This window comes from Penicillium nucicola (genome assembly GCF_028828085.1).
Source record: "Penicillium nucicola strain IBT 29836 chromosome Unknown utg000010l, whole genome shotgun sequence".
NCBI lineage: Eukaryota > Fungi > Ascomycota > Eurotiomycetes > Eurotiales > Aspergillaceae > Penicillium > Penicillium nucicola.
This window is the reverse complement of record NW_026643134.1, coordinates 2507886-2526884: the sequence shown is the minus strand read 5'-3', so window position 1 is coordinate 2526884 and position 18999 is coordinate 2507886. Positions and strand designations below refer to the sequence as shown.

Sequence of the window (18999 nt, the reverse complement as noted above, 5' to 3'; positions counted from 1 at the left end):
ACCCCTTTCTCCTACAACTTCTCAGTCATTAGACTCCATCTCGTCATTATGTCTGCCCCCGCTGCTTTCTCCGACATCGCCAAGGCGGCCAACGATGTACGCACACTGTCCGGATCAAAAATCGGCACATCGGAACTTGGCTAATACCTTATCCCAATAGCTCCTGAACAAGGATTTCTACCACGCCGCTGCCGGTATGTCTATCTATGAGTGACATAATGTCATTTCTGAAGCTTCAATGGCTAACTAGAACTATTCAGCCAACCTTGAGGTCAAGTCCAAGGCCCCCAACGGTGTCACCTTCACCGTCAAGGGCAAGTCTGCCCACGAGGGTCCCATTGCTGGCCAGGTTCGTTTTCGTCGCGTCCATCACGCTCACGCCACAAGTCTAATGAATGCGCCTATAGCTTGAGGCCAAATACGTCGATGCGCCCACCGGTAAACGCCCCTCCCAGAAAAAGCCCCCGGATCCTGGCGCGCGAAACGGACGACCCATCACATTCCTCTGGGGATGTGGCCTCCGTCCAGCGCCCAAGGTTTCCATGTTTATTTTTTCGGATACGATGCATCACAGAGTTAGGCTAATTTATTCCCATCGCCCAGGCCTCACCCTGACCCAGGCTTGGACCACCGCCAACGCTCTCGACACCAAGCTTGAGCTCGACAACAACATCGCCAAGGGCCTCAAGGCTGAGATCCTTACCCAGTACCAGCCCGCTAAGCAGTCCAAGGGTGCCAAGCTCAACCTTTACTTCAAGCAGCCCAACCTGAACGCCCGTGCCTTCTTCGACCTCCTGAACGGCCCCTCCGCCAACTTCGACGCTGTTCTCGGCCACGAGGGCTTCCTCGTCGGTGCTGAGGGTGGTTACGACGTCAACAAGGCCGCCATCACCAAGTACTCCGCTGCCGTCGGCTACAGCGTTGCCCAGTACTCCGCTGCCATCACCGCCAGCAACAACCTGTCTCTCTTCTCCGCCAGCTACTACCACCGCGTCAACGCTCAGGTTGAGGCCGGTGCCAAGGCTTCCTGGGACTCTACCTCCGGCAACGCTGTCGGCCTCGAGGTTGCCTCCAAGTACCGCCTGGACCCCTCTTCCTTCGCCAAGGTTCGTTAGACGATGCTTTTTTTATATGCATAGTCACTAATCCCTTTCTACAATGCAGGCCAAGATCAACGACCGTGGTATCGCCGCTCTGGCCTACAACGTTCTCCTCCGCCCTGGTGTCACCCTCGGCCTCGGTGCCTCCTTTGATACCCAGAACCTCAACCAGGCTGCCCACAAGGTCGGCGCCAGCTTCACCTTCGAGGCTTAAGCGTCTGAAATTGGTTTCAGATTTTGTCCTATTTGTTCCTAGTTTGTCTTGATGGGCTAGAACGATGATATGGAGATGGGGATTTTCATCTAAGATAATAGCTATCTGTGCCTCGTAGTTTACGCTCGAGCACTCTTTGTATATCAAATCCAAATGTTTCCTTTGTTGATCAATACGATCAATTGATGTGATCTAACCCAGTACACAGTAGCCAGCTCTAGAGCTACGTACTAGAAAGTAAGCTGTGGTCATGGCGAAACGCTAATTGATGTATATCGAGAATCCAGCTCTTATATAAAGTCAAACCAAATATAACCAAATGAGATATCAAGAAAATGCTTCCTTCTGCCTAGCCTTCCCCCCATGAACGACATCAGCAGTATGAGGCGTGGCCGCAGGCCATTTAAAGAACCCAGTCACACCAGTAGCAAATATCAAAATGCCCGTAACAATGAAAAACCTCTGCATCGTATCATCCGCAACCCCATTCGTCCTCACCCCAGCCCCATGCTCAGCAGCATGCTGCTCAATAGCCGCTCTAGTCCTCCTCTCCCGCCGCCTCTGATCCTCAGCCGCCTGCGTCCGGAAATGTCCCCGCGCATTAAAATGATGCACCGGATTCCGCTTAATAAACCCAACCCAATCCTCCGGATCAGCGTCTTTCCCAGCCGCGCCCTCCCCAGACCCAAAGCCTGCAGCCGACGCAAACCCTGCCCCGGCTTTCGCACCGCCGCCAGCGCCAGCGCCAGCGCCAGGCCCGGCCTTGCCAGCCGTGTACCTCTCCTCCCGCCTGCCGGTGGCCCCGTACCCACCCTGTTCGTAGAAACTAGGCGGCGGCCCGTGAAACGCGTTCCGCCGTTTACTGAGCCCGCTGGCAGGTCGGGATCCGGCGTAGCTGCTGTGGCTCCCCATTGGGTGGGCGTGGGTGTGGCCCGGCGTGGAGGCTGAATGGCTGTAGGAGGGGGCGGCGTGCAAGCCGTGGTCGCGGTCGTAGGTTGCACGCTTTTGGGCGTTGCTTAGGACGTTGTAGGCGGCTGAGATTCGGGCGAAGCGTTGGCTTGCGCTTGGGTCTGAGCGGTTGCGGTCTGGGTGGTGGCGGAGGGAGAGAGCGTAGAATTGTCTGATGTGAGGGGTTGTGTTAGTTTTAGGTGCTGCGTGGTGCTGTTTGGGGGGAGGGGGAGTTTGGGAGGGGTCGGTACTTTTTGATTTCAGCTGGTGTTGCGCCTATTGGGATGTCGAGGATTTCGTAGAAGTTTGGTTCCTTGGCTTGGCGGGGGGTGCTTGTTGTGAAATGGTATATATGGGGTTTGGAGAGGTTATGGGCTCGCTGGTGGTGGTGCTGGGGGTGGTTTGGGCGTGGTCGGTGGGGTTGGGTTGAGAAGGTGTGCGTGCATGTTTGAGGTGTGGGCGCCTTTGCGCGCGGCGATAAGAGAATTGCTGTTACTCGGGGTGGAGGCATGATGCTTGTGAAGAGGATAGGAAGAGTGAAGAGGGAAAAGGCCCTCTGGAGGTTGGGTGGGAGGTGTAGATCGGGAGTGTGTTGGAGAGTGGAAGTGGAGAGGAGTTCGGAGAGAGGTGAAGATCGGAGTGGCGTCATGGCGGATTAGGGGGAAACCATCCCCGGTGAACTTTTGAGATGTTCTACGTGATGCTATGGGTCTATCGGTATGCTGAATTCCATGGTGGTCTTACTTGACGCCTAAAACCTTTGAAATGCACATGGGGGTATGGCGTTTAGGAGGACTCTCAGGCTGCCAGGCCAGATTGGGGAGATGATCAGATTAGATAACAGCAGGCTTGATCCACTGAATCTAATCTCCCACAGTTCTCTGCCCTAATTTGACCCTAAATTGCCCTAAGATAACCCAGAGGATACCCTAGGGATACCTGAATTTATCCTCCATATTCATGTCGCCGGCCTGGGCTGATCTAGATAAGCATTGTGCAGTCCATGGCTTCCAGTCGCTCCTCACACACCAACAGATGCCAGAGGCACGTGTCATGCCAGTCGCAAAACCAAAGAAACCTAGCTGTAAGGCCACATAAAAACCCCAAAAAATGGATATTCCAAGAAAGTGTGCAAAGCCCTGTAGTCAATACTATTGCCGACCTTGACGTTTTTCGGCGTTTGATGCTCTCGGCGAACATCACCCAGTACACCAGACCCCGAGCCATTAAATACCACGCCCGACCCACCCTTCCCAACTCACCAAAAAAATGTCTCCTCTAAATACACTCAAAGCCTACCTCCCATGGATTCAAACCCCTCTCGTGGCCAATGCCCCCATGAGCGGCAGTGCCAAAAATAAATTGGCAATTGCCGTGACACGAGCAGGGGGACTAGGCCAGATCGGATTCCTGGATGACATGCATGAATTGAGGACGGAGCTGGAAGTTACCAAGAAAGCTCTTGAAGAATCGGGCTTCGACACTTCGAAGACACTTCCAATCGGCTTGGGCGTTATCGTCTTCGGCTCGCCGATGAATGTTTGGATGACGCTGTTCCAGACCTACAAACCCGCTGTGGCTTGGCTCTCATTCGCTGATACGGCCACACTGAGTCAATGGACAGAAGGTATTCGGAAGTCTTCGCCCGAGACTCGCGTTTGGGTGCAGCTCGGCAGTGTTGCTGCTGCTGTCGATGTAGCGCGTGCTTGTCATCCTGACGCACTGGTTCTGCAGGGCGGAGATGCTGGAGGTCATGGACATGAGAATGGTGCTAGCATTGTATCTCTCATTCCCGAGACTGCAGATGCACTTGATGTCCTTGGACTTGGTGATATTCCGCTCATCGCGGCTGGTGGCATTGTCGATGGGCGGGGCTGTGCTGCAGCATTAACACTTGGTGCGGCTGGGGTTGTTATGGGGACTAGGTTCCTCGCTGCCGAGGAAACTTCTATTCCGGATGCCTACCGGGATGCTATCTTCGAAGCATCTGATGGAGGTCGAGCGACGGCGCGATCACGGGTTTTTGATGAGATTTGGGGTGCGAACTTCTGGCCTGACACTTATGATGGAAGATGTCTTCGGAATAAGGTCTATGAGCACTATAAGAATGGTGTAGATATTGAGAAGATTAGGAGAATGATTTCCGAAATGATAAATGATCCTGGCTCTGTCAACTTGGACACGAAGGATATGGGTAGTATTTGGGCTGGGACGGGAGTTGGACTAGTCCAGAAGCTGGAAAAGGCGCCAGAAATTATTGATGAGGTGAGAGGAGATACGCGGAGATATATGGAAAGGGCTTCGCTTCGCCTATGATGGAAGTGAATCCCAGGCTTTGACATGTCTGTTAGCCATGGCCACTTCTCTAAAAGCAAAAGTCTCGGGCCGCAGATTTCCAGTCAATATTATCTAGCATAGTCTCAAGCCATGAAGCTAGATACTGGAATCGGCCCTAAACGCTTCTAGACTTACTTAACTCAAAATAGAAAGAAAAAAACGCTCATATTGAAGAGAATATACGTAGTCGAGCCAGAGAGCATCGCACTAGCTTCCAGATGCAGTGACCGGTAGGTACTTGCATTTACCTGTAACTGGATATTTGGGCCATATCTTCGCTAAAAACCAGCCAGGTAATAGGAACTAATTCAGTCAAGGATATGGTACTAGTCCTATGGCTGGCGTCTCAAGCTAAGCTATCTAAATAATATAGCCACGTGAGATGAATAGTCAAAAGCGGATCTAACCATGATGAATCTCTAGAAGAGCTTGCGATGGAACCCCTACTTGGCTACATCTTCCCCTTTTATCGCTTAGCCGAATGGGTCATATATCAGATCCTATATACGGTGGAAGACGAGCAATGTCTCAGTAAGCAATTTGAAATAGTGGATTTTGCAAGGGACACGAAATTCGATGTACGTACGGAGTTCGCCTCTAGTCCATCAAGCTACCTAGGTAATTTAGCTGCGTGTGTATCTGTCCTGCTGCTTCACTGAGGCACTTGCACCGAGACCCTGGGGTTCCATGCATACTACTATCACTAGTAACTACGGTACAGATACGCATTGAAACTTTGCAATGCATTCATTACGTTCCATTTCTTTTCTTTCTTTTTGTTGTGTTCTATATTTCTCTCTTCCCTCCCTCTTATATCTTTATTTCCCCATCCTAACAAAATCTGTGAAGGTCTATTAAAAATTGACCATCACAGAAATTTCCTGAAACCGCGACACATGTATACTATCCTGATAGCCAATCCTCTTTTTGATCCTTGGGTGTCTTCTCTCCATGTCTTATTTTCTTTCTACAAACAAAAAGAAAGAAAAAAGAATGTATCAAGACTATAGACGCCTGACTTGGAGGAGCTGGTATACTAACGAATCATAGCCGTGAAATGCAATTCGAACCAAAGACTGTTGCAATTGCTAGCTGTCATGGGAGTTTCCTTCGAAGGTTCTGAAATTGTGAGCGTCGATGAAGCATCAACAAAGACTTTTGCAGCAGTCTTTGAAGATAATAAGTGAAAGGAAATGGGTGAGGTGAATCCATCTATGATTGTATTGTGATTAGAAGGGGTAGCACCATAAAGCAAGATCTATAATAGCCAAAAGAAAGTAAAATGCGGCACTAAAATAGAGAAGAAAAGAAGAAGAATGCGAAGTATGAGGTGAACATTGGAACTTGAAGCATAAAGGTTCTTATCTTATCAGCAAAAGTCTTCCCCGACATCCGAGGGATTCCCCTCCGCTGTGTCTTTTGCCTCTTCACTCACCAACATGGCAGCTCAGGCTACAGAGAAACTAGACCAGCTGGAGCGTAAGTCAATCGGAGTTTGGTTTTTAATATGCTGCATAACTGACGGAATGCTAGTGAACGGCCAGAACCCCGCCGAGGCCGCCCCCGCCCTCGACGCGGAGGACGACTCTGACGATGAGGTGGAGGGCGACGGTGCCCCAGAAGCTGGAGCTGCTGGAGGTAGGAAAATTTAAAATGTGCATTTGACTTGTTCAAAAGTTAACAACAGGATCCCCGCAGCCGCCAAAAAGAAGAAGAAGCGCAAGTCCAAGAAGAAGAAGAAGGGTGGTGCGAAGGTTCAGAGCGAGCCCCCGCGCGTCCCTGTGTCTAACCTCTTCCCCAATGGTCAATACCCCGAGGGCGAGATCGTTGAGTACCTGAATGACAATGCCTACCGCACAACAAACGAAGAAAAGCGATACCTGGATCGCATGAACAATGACTTCCTGCAAGAGTACCGCCAGGGTGCGGAGGTCCACCGTCAAGTCCGCCAGTATGCGCAGAAAAACATTAAGCCCGGGCAGACTTTGACCGAGATCGCGGAGGGTATTGAAGATTCAGTGCGTGCGCTGACCGGCCACTCAGGCTTGGAGGAGGGCGACAACCTGAAGGGTGGTATGGGTTTCCCTTGCGGTCTGAGCATCAATCACTGTGCCGCTCATTATACCCCGAACGCTGGAAACAAGATGGTCCTCAACCAAGGAGATGTCATGAAGGTCGACTTCGGTGCACAGCTCAACGGCCGCATTGTTGACAGCGCCTTTACCATGTCCTTCGATCCTGTCTACGATCCTCTTCTGGCAGCCGTCAAGGATGCCACTAACACCGGTATTCGGGTTAGTTTATTTGTACATTGACGTATTTGGCAGAGCTGACATGTGAATAGGAAGCTGGAATTGATGTCCGCATGTGTGACATCGGTGCCGCCATCCAAGAAGCCATGGAGAGCTACGAAGTCGAGATTAACGGCACTATGCACCCGGTCAAGTGTATTCGCAACCTGAACGGCCACAACATTGACCAGCACGTTATTCACGGCGGCAAGAGTGTGCCTATTGTCAAGAGCAGCACCGACCAGACCAAGATGGAAGAAGGCGAGGTCTTTGCTATCGAGACTTTCGGTAGTACTGGAAAGGGCTACGTGCGCGAGGAAGTAAGTTTTTTACAGAAAAATACTGGGATCAGATGCTCACATCATATAGATGGAAACCTCGCACTATGCTCTCGCATCTGATGCTCCCAATGTCCCCTTGCGTCTTTCATCTGCCAAGAACCTGTTGAATGTCATCAACAAGAACTTTGGCACCCTTCCGTTCTGCCGTCGTTACCTTGATCGACTGGGCCAAGATAAGTACCTGCTGGGTGTAAGTCTATGATTGAGTCTATTTCGCTTCCTTCAAACTGATCCATATTTAGTTGAACAACTTGGTCTCTTCGGGCATCGTCCAGGACTACCCCCCTCTGTGCGATATCAAGGGCTCATACACCGCCCAATATGAACATGTATGTCTCTAATTTTGTTGTAGTCGAGCTTTCACTGACTTGTTCTCCAGACCATTGTGCTCCGCCCGAATGTGAAGGAGGTTATTAGTCGCGGCGATGACTACTGATTTGGAATTCCCATAGACTCCAAATATCAAAAGCAACCTTGAACAACATCCCTTAAGCAGCCCATTAGTAATAGAAGGAACAGCAGAACTCCGTAGTGTAAAACAGGTTAGCAAGTCGATCCTGCCAAGCCCCAGTATGCCGTGTGTCGCCCCACGTGGAACATTCGATCCCGACCTTTTTAATTTGCCCTTCTCCTGTTCTCGCACTTCTCGGTCAATTCAACTTACAGCATGTCTGCGGTTGAAACAGCAACGCCGCACCTCCGGGTCTCGGCAAAGACGTCCAAAACAGAGCCCGCCTCCGCACGAATCCAGGCACCCGAGGCCCTGGTCGACGACCACTTCTTCTGGACATACACCGAAGAGCCGCATCGCTCAAGACGGCAGGCAATTATCAAGGCCCATCCGGAGGTATGTGATACAGTTTCATGAGCATCCAACGTGGTCTGGGGACTCAGGGACAACTCCGTGCGGAGGTAGCGGAGAGTCCCTGCATACACCTGGCCACTCTCGGACGACGAACACCCCCCCAACAATGCAATCACAGTGCTAATTCCAATCACAATTCAGGTCACCAAGCTATGTGGCCCCGAGCCTCTCACCAAATGGGTCGTCTTCGGCGTTGTCTCCCTGCAAGTGATCTGCGCCATCCTTCTCCGCAACACCTCCATGCTCGACTGGCGCTTCCTGGCCACGGCCTACGTGATCGGGGCAACTTGCAACCAGAACCTGTTCCTCGCCATCCATGAGATCTCCCACAATCTGGCTTTCCGTTCGCCCATGGCCAACCGCCTGCTAGCCATCTTCGCAAACTTCCCCATCGGAGTACCATACAGTGCTGCCTTCAGAGTACGTGCACATCTCAAACTCATCGACTAGCAGAATACCCCCCATAAGAGAGTGAAAACAACAAAAAGCTAACAAAAATGCCATAAAGCCTTACCACCTGACCCACCACAAATCCCTCGGCGTAACAGGCCTAGACACAGATCTCCCAACAGCAGTCGAAGCATTCTTCCTAAACTCCCTCCTAGGAAAGACCTTCTTCTGCACCTTCCAGATCCTCTTCTACGCCGTCCGCCCCATGTTCATCTACAGCCCCCCATTCACCTACATCCACCTGCTGAACCTAGTCGTGCAACTGAGCTTCGACTATGCCCTATCAAAGCTCTGCGGCTCCATCCAGCCAGTGTTGTACTTGATCATGAGCTCGTTCCTCGCTGGTTCCCTGCACCCCTGTGCCGGCCACTTCATCGCTGAGCACTACTTCTTCTCGAACGTCAAGAACGGCGGCACGGAGTCTCTGACCGAGCTCAAGACGAAGGAGAAGGCCGCTCCCCACCCGCTGGATTCGCTTCCTCCCCCGAGACTTACTCTTACTATGGCCCGCTCAATATTCTGACTTACAATGTCGGTTTGCATAATGAGCATCATGATTTCCCGGCTATTCCTTGGACGAAGTTGCATAAGTTGCATGAGATTGCGAGTGATTTCTATGAGCCCCTCCCTTGCCATCGAAGCTGGGTTTGGGTTATTTGGACCTTTATCTTGGATAAGAATGTTGGTCCTTGGTGCCGGGTGAAGCGTGCGCAGGGTGGTCGTATTGTTGGTGGTGGCAAGAAGAACGATGATGATTCTGCTACTTCCAAGGTTACTGGTCGTGGTGGTGAAGGGATCTCTGCCGCGTCGGCGGGCCCGGCTGGTGAGGAGGGCGATGGGTGGAAGGAAAGTGAGATTCAGTGCTAGATCTTTCGGTTTCTGGGATTTGGTGTTGTATATTACTGGAGTTTGGGAGTAACGTTAGACTGGTTACTGTTTATGTTTTGCCTTTTAGGTTTTTTTTATTGTGTACACACTTAGTGTAGATGGAAAGTGGATTAGGCATATGTATGTTGATAGATTCTCTTTGGAGTCAACTAATTGCAAGGATTAGTCTGAAAACCTGCGGCTACATCGGCTTGGACGTTAGCCTCTGAGTTTAAAGCAAGTACATGAATTAATCTGCGTGGGCTCCAGTATCGTTTATGGAACAATAACAACCGCATCAAAGACGGAGTCCGTTCATCATGATAAAATGAAATTAACCAAGACAGGATGGGTAAAGGGACAAAGGAGAAAGAAATTGACGACAGAGGTAGAGAAAGACACACGAGTATCTAACTCGAGGAGATCCGGAAGCCCAGAGATAACAAAAAAGAAAACAAGATATCGATACCGAGGAAAAAAGATCAAAAGAGACGCAGGCAAAGGGCTGATGCTAGAACAGAAAGGGAATGCTCTTTAAGGGGCAAAGAGTAGATGGGAATTTGAGAGAGGCGTCAGCGACATTAGACCGGAGGCAGGAGCACGCGGGGCGAAAAGCGCAATGACCCCAAGGAGACCGTGAAAGGGCAAGGAGACCAGCTTAGAAGAAGAAGTAGGCGATCAGGAAGCTGAGCAAGCATAGACCTGCGACAGCCTGGATAGAGACCCCGGCCTGTGTTGGCGCATGTGACTGCTGCATGGTGGCAGGTGCTGCCTTGCCAGCCTCGGCACCGGTCTTCCGCTGGCGGAGGCCTTGGTCTGCGAGCCGGTCCTTGAGACGTTGGATCTGTGCATTGGCTTCGGCGAGCTGGGCCTTGAGTTCGTCGCTGGAGGGGAGGACATTGGCGACGGCAGACTTGGCACTTGACAAGGCAGAGGGGGCAGTCTCGCGCTGGGGCGAGGGCTCAGACTTGATCTCGGTCTTGATCTTTTCAGAGAAGTCGGGCTGAGGGATGGGGGAGGCTTCGTCGACGGTGCTCTTCTTAGGGGCTGGGGTCTCGAAGTTTCCTCCGGGGGAGGTGTAGGCGGGGGGTTCTTCATCAAGAGCCTGGCGGGTTGTTAGATCGTGCGCATCCAATGTTTTCCGGGGAGCATACGGAGTCATTAACCTTATCGCCGGAGTTTTCTTCCAACCAAGCCACTCGGATCTTGCGCTCGACAACATCGGCCTTGGGGGTTTGATCGAACTAGACACACTCATTAGTTATCGGCCTATCATTTGCGCTTCGGACGCTGAACGTACGACCTGGGTAACACTGGCCTGCTCCTGGCCAGGAGCGACGGGGACGGCCTGGACCAAGAACTTGTCCTTGCACTTGGCGCCAGGGGCGGGCGCATCCTTCAAAACCTGCAAGAGGACTATCGAAAGCATTAGTCCGAGCTTGTTTGTGCGAAATCGGTCAACGACCAACCTTGGACCTCCACAGCCTTGCCGGGCTCAATGTGACCGGAGTTAGGGCGCACACAGTAACTAGAATAGTCAGGAGACGAAATCAAAGACATAAGGATCGCACGAGAGATCGCTGGGACATACTGCTTGGGAGCGGTGGTTTTGACCTGGCGCACCAATGACGTTAGTATCGGCCGGATTTCGCGACAAGCGCATGGATAAAGGAGTGGGCATACCTTGAATACAACAGATTCCTGGTTTGTGTTGGTCAGACGCAGAACCTGGCATTTCTCATGGTTGAAGGGGCCTAGACATCGCGAGGTCAGTTGTTTGACCAGGAGGTAACCCAGAGGCGGGACCGAGGGGACGCACGGTGGAAGCCCAACTCGGAGGGCTCGATCTGGATAGACATGGTGGTTGTGATCAGGGTGGGATAGGCGACAGAAGAAGACAAAGAAAAAGGAAGTACAGGCACTGCACGTGGAGAAGGTTGCGATTCAGAGAAAAAGGCACTAGGAAGGATATCAAGTGCACGTAGGCCGCAACGCCTCAGGAGTTTGATTACTGTCCACTTTGGGGAAATGCTGACTCAGCAGTCAGGTGATGTCACTATTGGCCGTTTCATCCCAGGCTTGGCCGTTTTGTTGATTCTGGAAAACATCTCGATCCATGAGTTGCCATAGCTTAAGACTTTCTAGACTGCTTACTTTAGTATTGTTGGCATCTGTTGCATCAATCTAGAATGGGTCCCCCCACATTCGATGCAGTGGGTCATCCCATGCCGGTTCCATTCAATAAATCTTTTGATGTTACAATCCTGAGCGTGAACACAATGCCCTAACATTTGGTCAATATATAAGATGCTATCTTCAAATTATGATCTAATCTCATGCATTTCAATCTGTTTTTGGGCGCCTCGGGCTCATATTATAAATTTCACAAGGAGAGGGTCACAACACATGTGGCTAGGTATGACGTGCGAATCGAGTACCTGATGAAGGCAAAGGGCAAAATTGTCCGGAGCAATATCGACAGCTGTGGCCTCCCACCCAATCTAATTTTCGGACAAGATAATACTCGGTCTTTAGAGACTTGGAAAGCTTCTGATGAAAATACCGGAGGTGAACTGGAGACTACCAAGGCCATCTCTTTACGGTCTACTCACTTGATCCTATAGCAGGGACCTATGCATCCTTCCAACTCCTAAGCTATCTTGGAATAAAGAACGAAAAATTGCGCTGGAAGATGAGAGAAAAGGTACCAAATTGAGGTAGAAAATCCATGTATCTTGCAAAAAGTGGCGCTACACTTACAGGTTTTAGTTAGACAATATTCAACGATTGATAAATATACTGCCCCTAATACAATCACTCTTGAACATGCCTCGTAGAGTTGCCATAGCTTTGATGTAGAAAAACCCATTTTATTGCATCTTATACTTGAGTATTCGTCTGCAGAATGGTCACAGAGTGGATCACTCCTCTGATATCAGCCTTGAAACCCAGCGAGCATGGTAGTTATGGTATTGTGCGTATAAATTGATGTCAAAATTGTGATGCAGCTTTGGACATAGTATATTACCGGAAGTAATTTAATCACCTAGAAGCAATCATCTAACTGGGGCTGAGTCGACACGTTGTTGTCTTTGTAGTCATGTTGTGGCAGGAGGCCTGACCTCTAAAAGATCACAATTGTCATTGTCCGACCATAGGACATACTCTATTGAAGAGAAATATATCTTGTTCCATTCAACGCAATCAGGCAGCGATCGATCAAACAACGATTGTGGTCTGCGAAGCCAACTGGTGAAGTGTGGAGGGGAAGGGTCTTATCGCTCGCCGCCTTTCTGATACGTCACTCGTGTTCTCAAGCCTTTACCTCTTCCATTACCTTCATCGCTCTTCCTTTTTCACAGAACTCATTGATCACTTAACTCTTAACTATGGCGTCAGACTTGGATCAGCTCATTGAAATGGGCTTCGACAAAGAACGCGCCCAGATCGCGGTCACGACAACAGGTGGTTGTAAGTGCCCACCTTCGGAGTACCGGCGAACAGATGACTGACAAATTCAACAGTACAGGGTGCTTTGCAGTGGCTCGAAGATAATCAGGACAAATCGTTGGAGGAAATCCAAGCTCAGTCTGCGGCACAGGAGGAGGAGGGCCCCGCACTCCAACCTGGTGAAGCACCGCGCAGCTTGGTTTGCAATGATTGTGGCAAGAAGTTCCGAAGCACCGCACAGGCTGAATTCCACGCTTCCAAGTCGCAACATGTCGATTTCTCAGAGTCCACGGAAGAGATTGCCCCCTTGACTGAGGAGCAGAAGAAGGATCGATTGGCAGAGCTCCGGGAGAAGCTTGCAGCGAAGCGGGCAGGACAATCTGAGCAGGACAAAATTGACAAGAAGAACAACGAGGTATTTCTATCAGACTTGTCAGCTCATGACGGGGTCTAGATGCTGACTTTGTCACCAGAAAATTCGACAGAAGAGCACGAAAGAGAGCCAAGACGCCAAGGAGGAGCTCCAGCGGAAACAAATGTTGAAGGAAGCGGCAGCCAAGAAAAAGGAGAAGCAAGATGAAATCGATGCAAAGAAGCGTATCAAGGCAAAGATCGAGGCGGACAAGGAGGAAAGACGCCTGAAGGCTGAGCGTGAACGAGCTGAGCGTGCCGGCGTCGCCCCTCCTCCTATGCCAGCTGCTGCACCAGCGCCCACTGCTTCGGGTCCAACTACCTCTAAGCCAGCTTCTGCATACACAGAAACCCGCTTGCGATTCCAGTCACCCAATGGGAACATCATGAAGACCCTCCCCGTTGACACCACGCTGTTCGAAGTTGCCGCAGTACTGAAGGAGCAAGATGGAATTGAGGTCCAAAGCTTCGTGCAGACCTTCCCCAAGAAGGTATTTGATGCAGAGTTCTTTGGGGAGACTTTGAAGGAGTTGGGACTTGTTCCCAGTGCATCTTTAGTCGTCCAATAATGTCATAGCCTCAGCTTCGGGATAAAATACCCCCAACACTACGAGAATTCATTTGAATCATATCTGGATGATTAAAAGACTACATAGTAACAATGAAAATCGATGGTCGATCCACCTTTTTCCTGTTTTCTGTCTGGGTTCCTGATCTCTGCCTTGTGTTTACTTCAAGCTTTGTTATCTTATCTTATCTACACGTGATCTCGCGATTGAGCCGCGTCTCGGTGCCTGGAAGGACGCGATCAACTCATCTCATACATCAAACTCGACATAATTTGCAAAACATGCCAGCGTAAGATCAAGCCCCTAGATTTTGCACTTCGAAATTCCACTCTTGGACTCAGGAACTAATAGCAATATCCCCAGTGTCGGCGACCAGCATCGTGGTGGTCCGGCGAACATCATAATGCCAAATACAACAGGCGCCACAACAGCGAACCCCTTCGAAGAACCCCAACGCCGTATCAACGAATACACTGCACAAGAGATTGCAACGTTACAATCACGCCTCGACAAGAAACTAGGACCTGAGTATATCTCGGCACGACCTGGTGCTGCGGGGCAAAAGGTGCACTACCTTGCCGCGGACAAATGTATCAACCTCGCAAATGAGGTTTTTGGATTCAATGGCTGGTCAAGCTCCATTCAAACTATTCAGATCGACTTCGTGAGTTCTCCTCACATTGCGGGGACGAAGAGATTGGCTAACGTCTTTCAAACAGGTCGAGGAGAATCCAAACACTGGCAAAATCAGCCTAGGGCTCTCGGTGATCATGAGAGTTACTTTGAGAGACGGAACGTTCCACGAGGTATGATACCGCGTGTCAAAAAAGTCAATCGAATTGGAACCAGCTCTGACCTTCGTCTTCTGCTAGGATATCGGGTATGGGCATATCGAGAACTGCAAAGGCAAGGCTGCGGCCTTTGAGAAAGCCAAGAAAGAAGGCACAACAGATTCTCTAAAACGTACCCTAAGGACCTTCGGCAATGTGTTGGGTAATTGTGTCTATGACAAGGACTACGTTTCCAAGGTGACCAGGGTGAAGGCAGCTCCTGTAAGATCTATGATGTCTTCTGCCATTTATCTCTTGCTGATCCTTTCTTCAGGCGAAATGGGATATTGAAGATCTCCACCGTCACCCTGACTTCGCTCCGCCTGCTAAGAAAGAACAACCTCCACCTCCAACCAAACGCGTATCCGACGACGACGAGTTACCACTTCCCCGTCCTGAAAACCAAGCTAGAAACCATAACATCGGGAATCATATCCCTGGCGATGGTGATGGCGAGTTTGGAAGTACGTTCAATCCAATCTCGAGACCAGGTTTTGGCTAACAAATCTAGGTGACCTGTTTGATGAAGCCGATTTTGGAGTGCCTGATTCAGGTAATCCCGATGAGATAGTGATAGACACAGAACATACACGACCGCAACTGCCTGCTCCTGCAACTGGTTCAGTCCCACAACGAGGACCTCCTTTGCGCGCAGGATTCAACCCAGCTGTCGTAACACCCTCAAAGCCAGAACGATGGAACGGTTCAGGCCCAGCAGGACGACCAATTCCACCAATTGCACGACAGAATCCAGGCGTCAATCCACCACCTGCAGCAGCTAGTGGTCGCCCAGTGTCCGGACAAAACCCTGCTCAAATAATTCAAAATTCTAGACCTATAGTTCCACCACAACAGCAAACTAGTCAAAGTGGACCAGCAAACAACATCGCCCAGCCGCCAATCAAGAGAGAGTCTTTTCCTGGGCCAAATCAAGAAATGAACCCGCCACAAGGAACCCCATCAGGGGGGTTTTACTCAGCTAGAGCAGTTGACCTCCTCCGCGATAACCCTAACGGCGCGTTAGATGCACCCCAATTTGATCCACGCGCAGAGAGTCCATCAATCCGCAAGACAGCCGGCGTCGACCATACCAAGAGCGTCCCCATCTCCAGGCCCATGCTTTCCAATGCCTCTCCCGCACCGACCACCAACGCACGCGACTATGCCAATCCGGCCGCCGATCTGCAACGCAAAGTCGGTGCTCCCGGTCCAGGATTCGGCAGTCCAGTCAGCAGAGGCCCGTCCGTCTCATCCTATCGTCCTTTAACCCGACCCAACCCCGGTGCCAATCCAGCAGCCCTGAATCGAGGCAGCGTACCCCCACAAAACCTCAATGGAAAACGGCCTCCCCTGAATGATGTCACAAATGCAAATGCCTCGCCAGGCACACATCCTGGGCCTCCTGTCCCGGGTCTCAATGAACCCAAACGACCTCGCGTCTCGGATGCTGATTCCTCGGGCCCTCGTCCGCCATCCCAGTAATGAATATGATGTCTGCGCCTGAATGGGGTGAATTACTGCGCAACTCCCACAAACAAGCAACACAAGCACAAGCGTTTCTCATTTGATTTTATTTTTAGTGATTCGGTCCCGCGGTGTCATTGTATGTTTAGCATGGCCGGCAAGGATGATGGCGTTTACATTTACTTTCGGTGTTCTTAGTTGATGAATCTTCAAGACTCCAAGATGGAATAAGCTACATGAGCTACATATGTGCACCTTGGTACATTTTATTTCCGAACACTCCTCTTTTCTTTTTTAAAAAATTTGAAGCCTCCTGAAGTGCAGCATTGCCTCTTTAAACCTTTTCATCAATCTAGACGTTGAATTCACCCGGTTGATAGCATGATTACTATAAACCCCGTATATCTACCTAGGTATTCACAGTACTACGTGATAATAATCTTCTCATACAGAATCCTCGAAAAGGGCGTTATGTATCATTTTGCATGTAACATGTTCACTGATCTAATCCAAACTACACTCTACACTGGACCTCAAGGGAAGAAGAAGATACTGCTCATTCAGGCCGGCAGATACTACTTGAAGAAAAACCGACTAAGCTAATGTAAGCTGTTGCTCGCATCAGTGTTGTCGATAAGAGCACATTCAACCGCTTGACAAAAGCATTTTCGGCTCATTATCGAATGATTCGGTTGAACCAACCAGATCATGTAAGAGTGTGAATGAACTTATGTTTCTTTATATCACCCATCGTAAGGGTAAATTATTTCTCAAGTGTCGTTCACTATTTATTATACACTATATAGCCCTATGTATATGACGAGTAAACAGCCACGAGAAAAGCAGCTAGAATCCGTGTTTAAGTGTATTGGTTGATGCTAGCACAGCAACAGTAAGAGTCAAGAAGATCGACCAATGATCGTAGAATAGATTCAGCCTATTTACATGGTAGCAGTGATGTATCAAACCGCCTAGGAACATGGCTGCCTAGACACAACATTTAAGCATTACTATTTGCAAACGATTAGAGCCAGGGTCTAGCCAAGATTGTAACTTTGGACTACTTCAGTGAAGATGCTGGAACGTGGCAGTCATATGTGTATTTCTAGATACTATGTGAAGAGAACCAGTTACGGCAGTGGTTTACAAACATATAATACGATTCTAAATTTAAGCAGCATCAAAAAAATAAAAAATAAAATAGAAAAAAAGCCCCTTCATTTATTTACTTATCCTTTAGGATGCCAAGTCCGCCACAAAGAAGGCGAAAAGAAGCCCTCCCCACCGGAATGGCTTCCGCCATGCAGACAAAAGTCCAATCCCTTCACCTCCGATGCAGGAACAAGGAAATATTAAAGATTTGGCGACTGTGTTGTCCAGACAGGGCTATGGTGTCGAACACAATATAACTTACCCCTGCTACACCCAATTGTTTCACTTGATCTGATGCAGCCGACATACCGGCGTCCCGGGTACTGCGCTTATGAATATTTGGCGGTTGTCGCTCTCATACTGCAAACTGACTCTCTGTACTGACAAGCTGCGGTGACATGGCGGTCGAGGCGCGAGCCAGAGACGATAGTGATTATATTTAAGACGGTGCCTGTTCGACCACTCTGCTCTCTTTTTCTTTTGATATCTATTCTTACAGTCTTCCAATATTTCAGAAATCATTCTCCATAGCTATTGCTTACAAAATGGCTGCGCCTTTGGACTTAATTTCCGAGCACCCCAAGACAGCGGGCGTCATCATCGTTGGTGCTGTTGCTGTTGCTTTGCTCTTGGCTTTTCTATACTGGCGACATCCTCCGAGGCCTGATGTTAGGAATAATTCGGTTCGACTCCCACAATCAGAATCCCAAAATCGAACTAACATCTCTAGGAGAATCTGGCTTCGATTCCAACATGGCAAAGGACATTCGATCTGAATGTTCAATATCCGACTAGGCGTAGGCCCCATGCTTTTGATGGTAATTAACACCCCTTGACTCTGGAGACTTTCACTGATCTCGTTCGCGGCAGATGCATGACACGAGCGGGTTGGGGATCCCAATACTTGCATCAGACACGAGCAGGACATGAGTTATAAAATTTGAGATATATCGATTTTGCTTGATTGCACATGTAGCGTGCCCATGATACATGTAGATCATCCACTTAACACTGGTGTTTACCGTTATCCCCTGTGGTTGATGAGAATATGACATTGTCAAGCATGCAACCGCTATACGAGATTGAGCCTCGAAACGAGGTACAGTATACTCATCTCGTTAGCCTTTTTTGACCGCTCCTTTTTGATACACATGTAGAAGCCATTTGTCATTGTCTTAGGGTGGTCATGGTGACGTGGTAACTAAAACAAGGGTGTGATTCATAGAGACAGAAGTCGACAGCTAAAAATATAGGCAACCAAAATGACGTCTGACCTGTAATGCTCGACCGATTTTGTATGGAAAGGGAGTACAGTACAGCGGTCAAGCTCGCGCTCAACAGACGGTATCAGACTCGACAGATCCCGATTTGGGCCCAGAAAATCCCCGGGAACAGAAGACATGAACCGGCAGCAGAGCCGCGGCCGTGGAACGGGGGAACAAGTCCTAAGATCCGTAGATAATGTATACGATCGGGCAAAAGCACAATATCAGGACAGAAGTCCCGACCGGGGGCCAAAGTGCCACGCAAAGGCCAGAACTTGGGGCACAATTGTTTGCTACTGTAGTTCGGCAAATTGGATGGGCTGAAATGCTGTGGGCGACGTGGAATAAATTACCGGTGATCAGGGTGACAGAGGTACCTTGGCAGCCCAGTCTGAAATGGCGACGATGGACTCGGGCGTCTAATGTGATCTGTCGGTTTTCATGT

General features: G+C 49.8%; 8 protein-coding genes across 8 annotated transcripts; 6 read left to right on the top strand and 2 right to left on the bottom strand.

Moving 5' to 3' along the window:
- Positions 1–48: 48 nt before the first annotated feature.
- N7511_009503 (porin) lies at positions 49–1314 on the top strand (the record flags this gene model as incomplete). The annotated part of the gene is made up of 6 exons (XM_057131880.1): positions 49–96; positions 161–194; positions 261–349; positions 408–438; positions 604–1106; positions 1165–1314. The coding sequence occupies 6 exons, from the start codon at positions 49–51 to the stop codon at positions 1312–1314; spliced, it is 855 nt and encodes a 284-aa protein (XP_056979868.1).
- Positions 1315–1641: 327 nt separating this feature from the next.
- Positions 1642–2773, bottom strand: N7511_009502 (uncharacterized protein; the record flags this gene model as incomplete). The annotated part of the gene is made up of 2 exons (XM_057131879.1): positions 1642–2434; positions 2514–2773. The coding sequence occupies 2 exons, from the start codon at positions 2771–2773 to the stop codon at positions 1642–1644; spliced, it is 1053 nt and encodes a 350-aa protein (XP_056979867.1).
- A 758-nt stretch (positions 2774–3531) lies between these two features.
- N7511_009501 (nitronate monooxygenase) lies at positions 3532–4578 on the top strand (the record flags this gene model as incomplete). The annotated part of the gene is made up of 1 exon (XM_057131878.1): positions 3532–4578. The coding sequence occupies one exon, from the start codon at positions 3532–3534 to the stop codon at positions 4576–4578; it is 1047 nt and encodes a 348-aa protein (XP_056979866.1).
- Positions 4579–6038: 1460 nt separating this feature from the next.
- N7511_009500 (methionine aminopeptidase 2) lies at positions 6039–7667 on the top strand (the record flags this gene model as incomplete). Its single annotated transcript, XM_057131877.1, has 7 exons — positions 6039–6078; positions 6133–6237; positions 6298–6893; positions 6944–7210; positions 7260–7421; positions 7474–7560; positions 7611–7667. The coding sequence occupies 7 exons, from the start codon at positions 6039–6041 to the stop codon at positions 7665–7667; spliced, it is 1314 nt and encodes a 437-aa protein (XP_056979865.1).
- Positions 7668–7898: 231 nt separating this feature from the next.
- Positions 7899–9413, top strand: N7511_009499 (sphingolipid delta(4)-desaturase family protein; the record flags this gene model as incomplete). Its single annotated transcript, XM_057131876.1, has 4 exons — positions 7899–8078; positions 8238–8516; positions 8605–8959; positions 8986–9413. The coding sequence occupies 4 exons, from the start codon at positions 7899–7901 to the stop codon at positions 9411–9413; spliced, it is 1242 nt and encodes a 413-aa protein (XP_056979864.1).
- A 658-nt stretch (positions 9414–10071) lies between these two features.
- N7511_009498 (uncharacterized protein) lies at positions 10072–11272 on the bottom strand (the record flags this gene model as incomplete). The annotated part of the gene is made up of 7 exons (XM_057131875.1): positions 10072–10518; positions 10568–10657; positions 10714–10829; positions 10883–10941; positions 11005–11027; positions 11097–11167; positions 11233–11272. The coding sequence occupies 7 exons, from the start codon at positions 11270–11272 to the stop codon at positions 10072–10074; spliced, it is 846 nt and encodes a 281-aa protein (XP_056979863.1).
- Positions 11273–12802: 1530 nt separating this feature from the next.
- N7511_009497 (UBA and UBX domain-containing protein) lies at positions 12803–13843 on the top strand (the record flags this gene model as incomplete). The annotated part of the gene is made up of 3 exons (XM_057131874.1): positions 12803–12884; positions 12938–13278; positions 13337–13843. 3 exons carry the CDS (start codon positions 12803–12805, stop codon positions 13841–13843), a joined length of 930 nt encoding a protein of 309 aa, XP_056979862.1.
- A 281-nt stretch (positions 13844–14124) lies between these two features.
- On the top strand, positions 14125–16155 carry N7511_009496 (RAD52 DNA repair protein RADC; the record flags this gene model as incomplete). Its single annotated transcript, XM_057131873.1, has 6 exons — positions 14125–14132; positions 14195–14507; positions 14563–14649; positions 14716–14895; positions 14948–15137; positions 15185–16155. The coding sequence occupies 6 exons, from the start codon at positions 14125–14127 to the stop codon at positions 16153–16155; spliced, it is 1749 nt and encodes a 582-aa protein (XP_056979861.1).
- Between the last annotated feature and the right edge of the window lie 2844 nt (positions 16156–18999).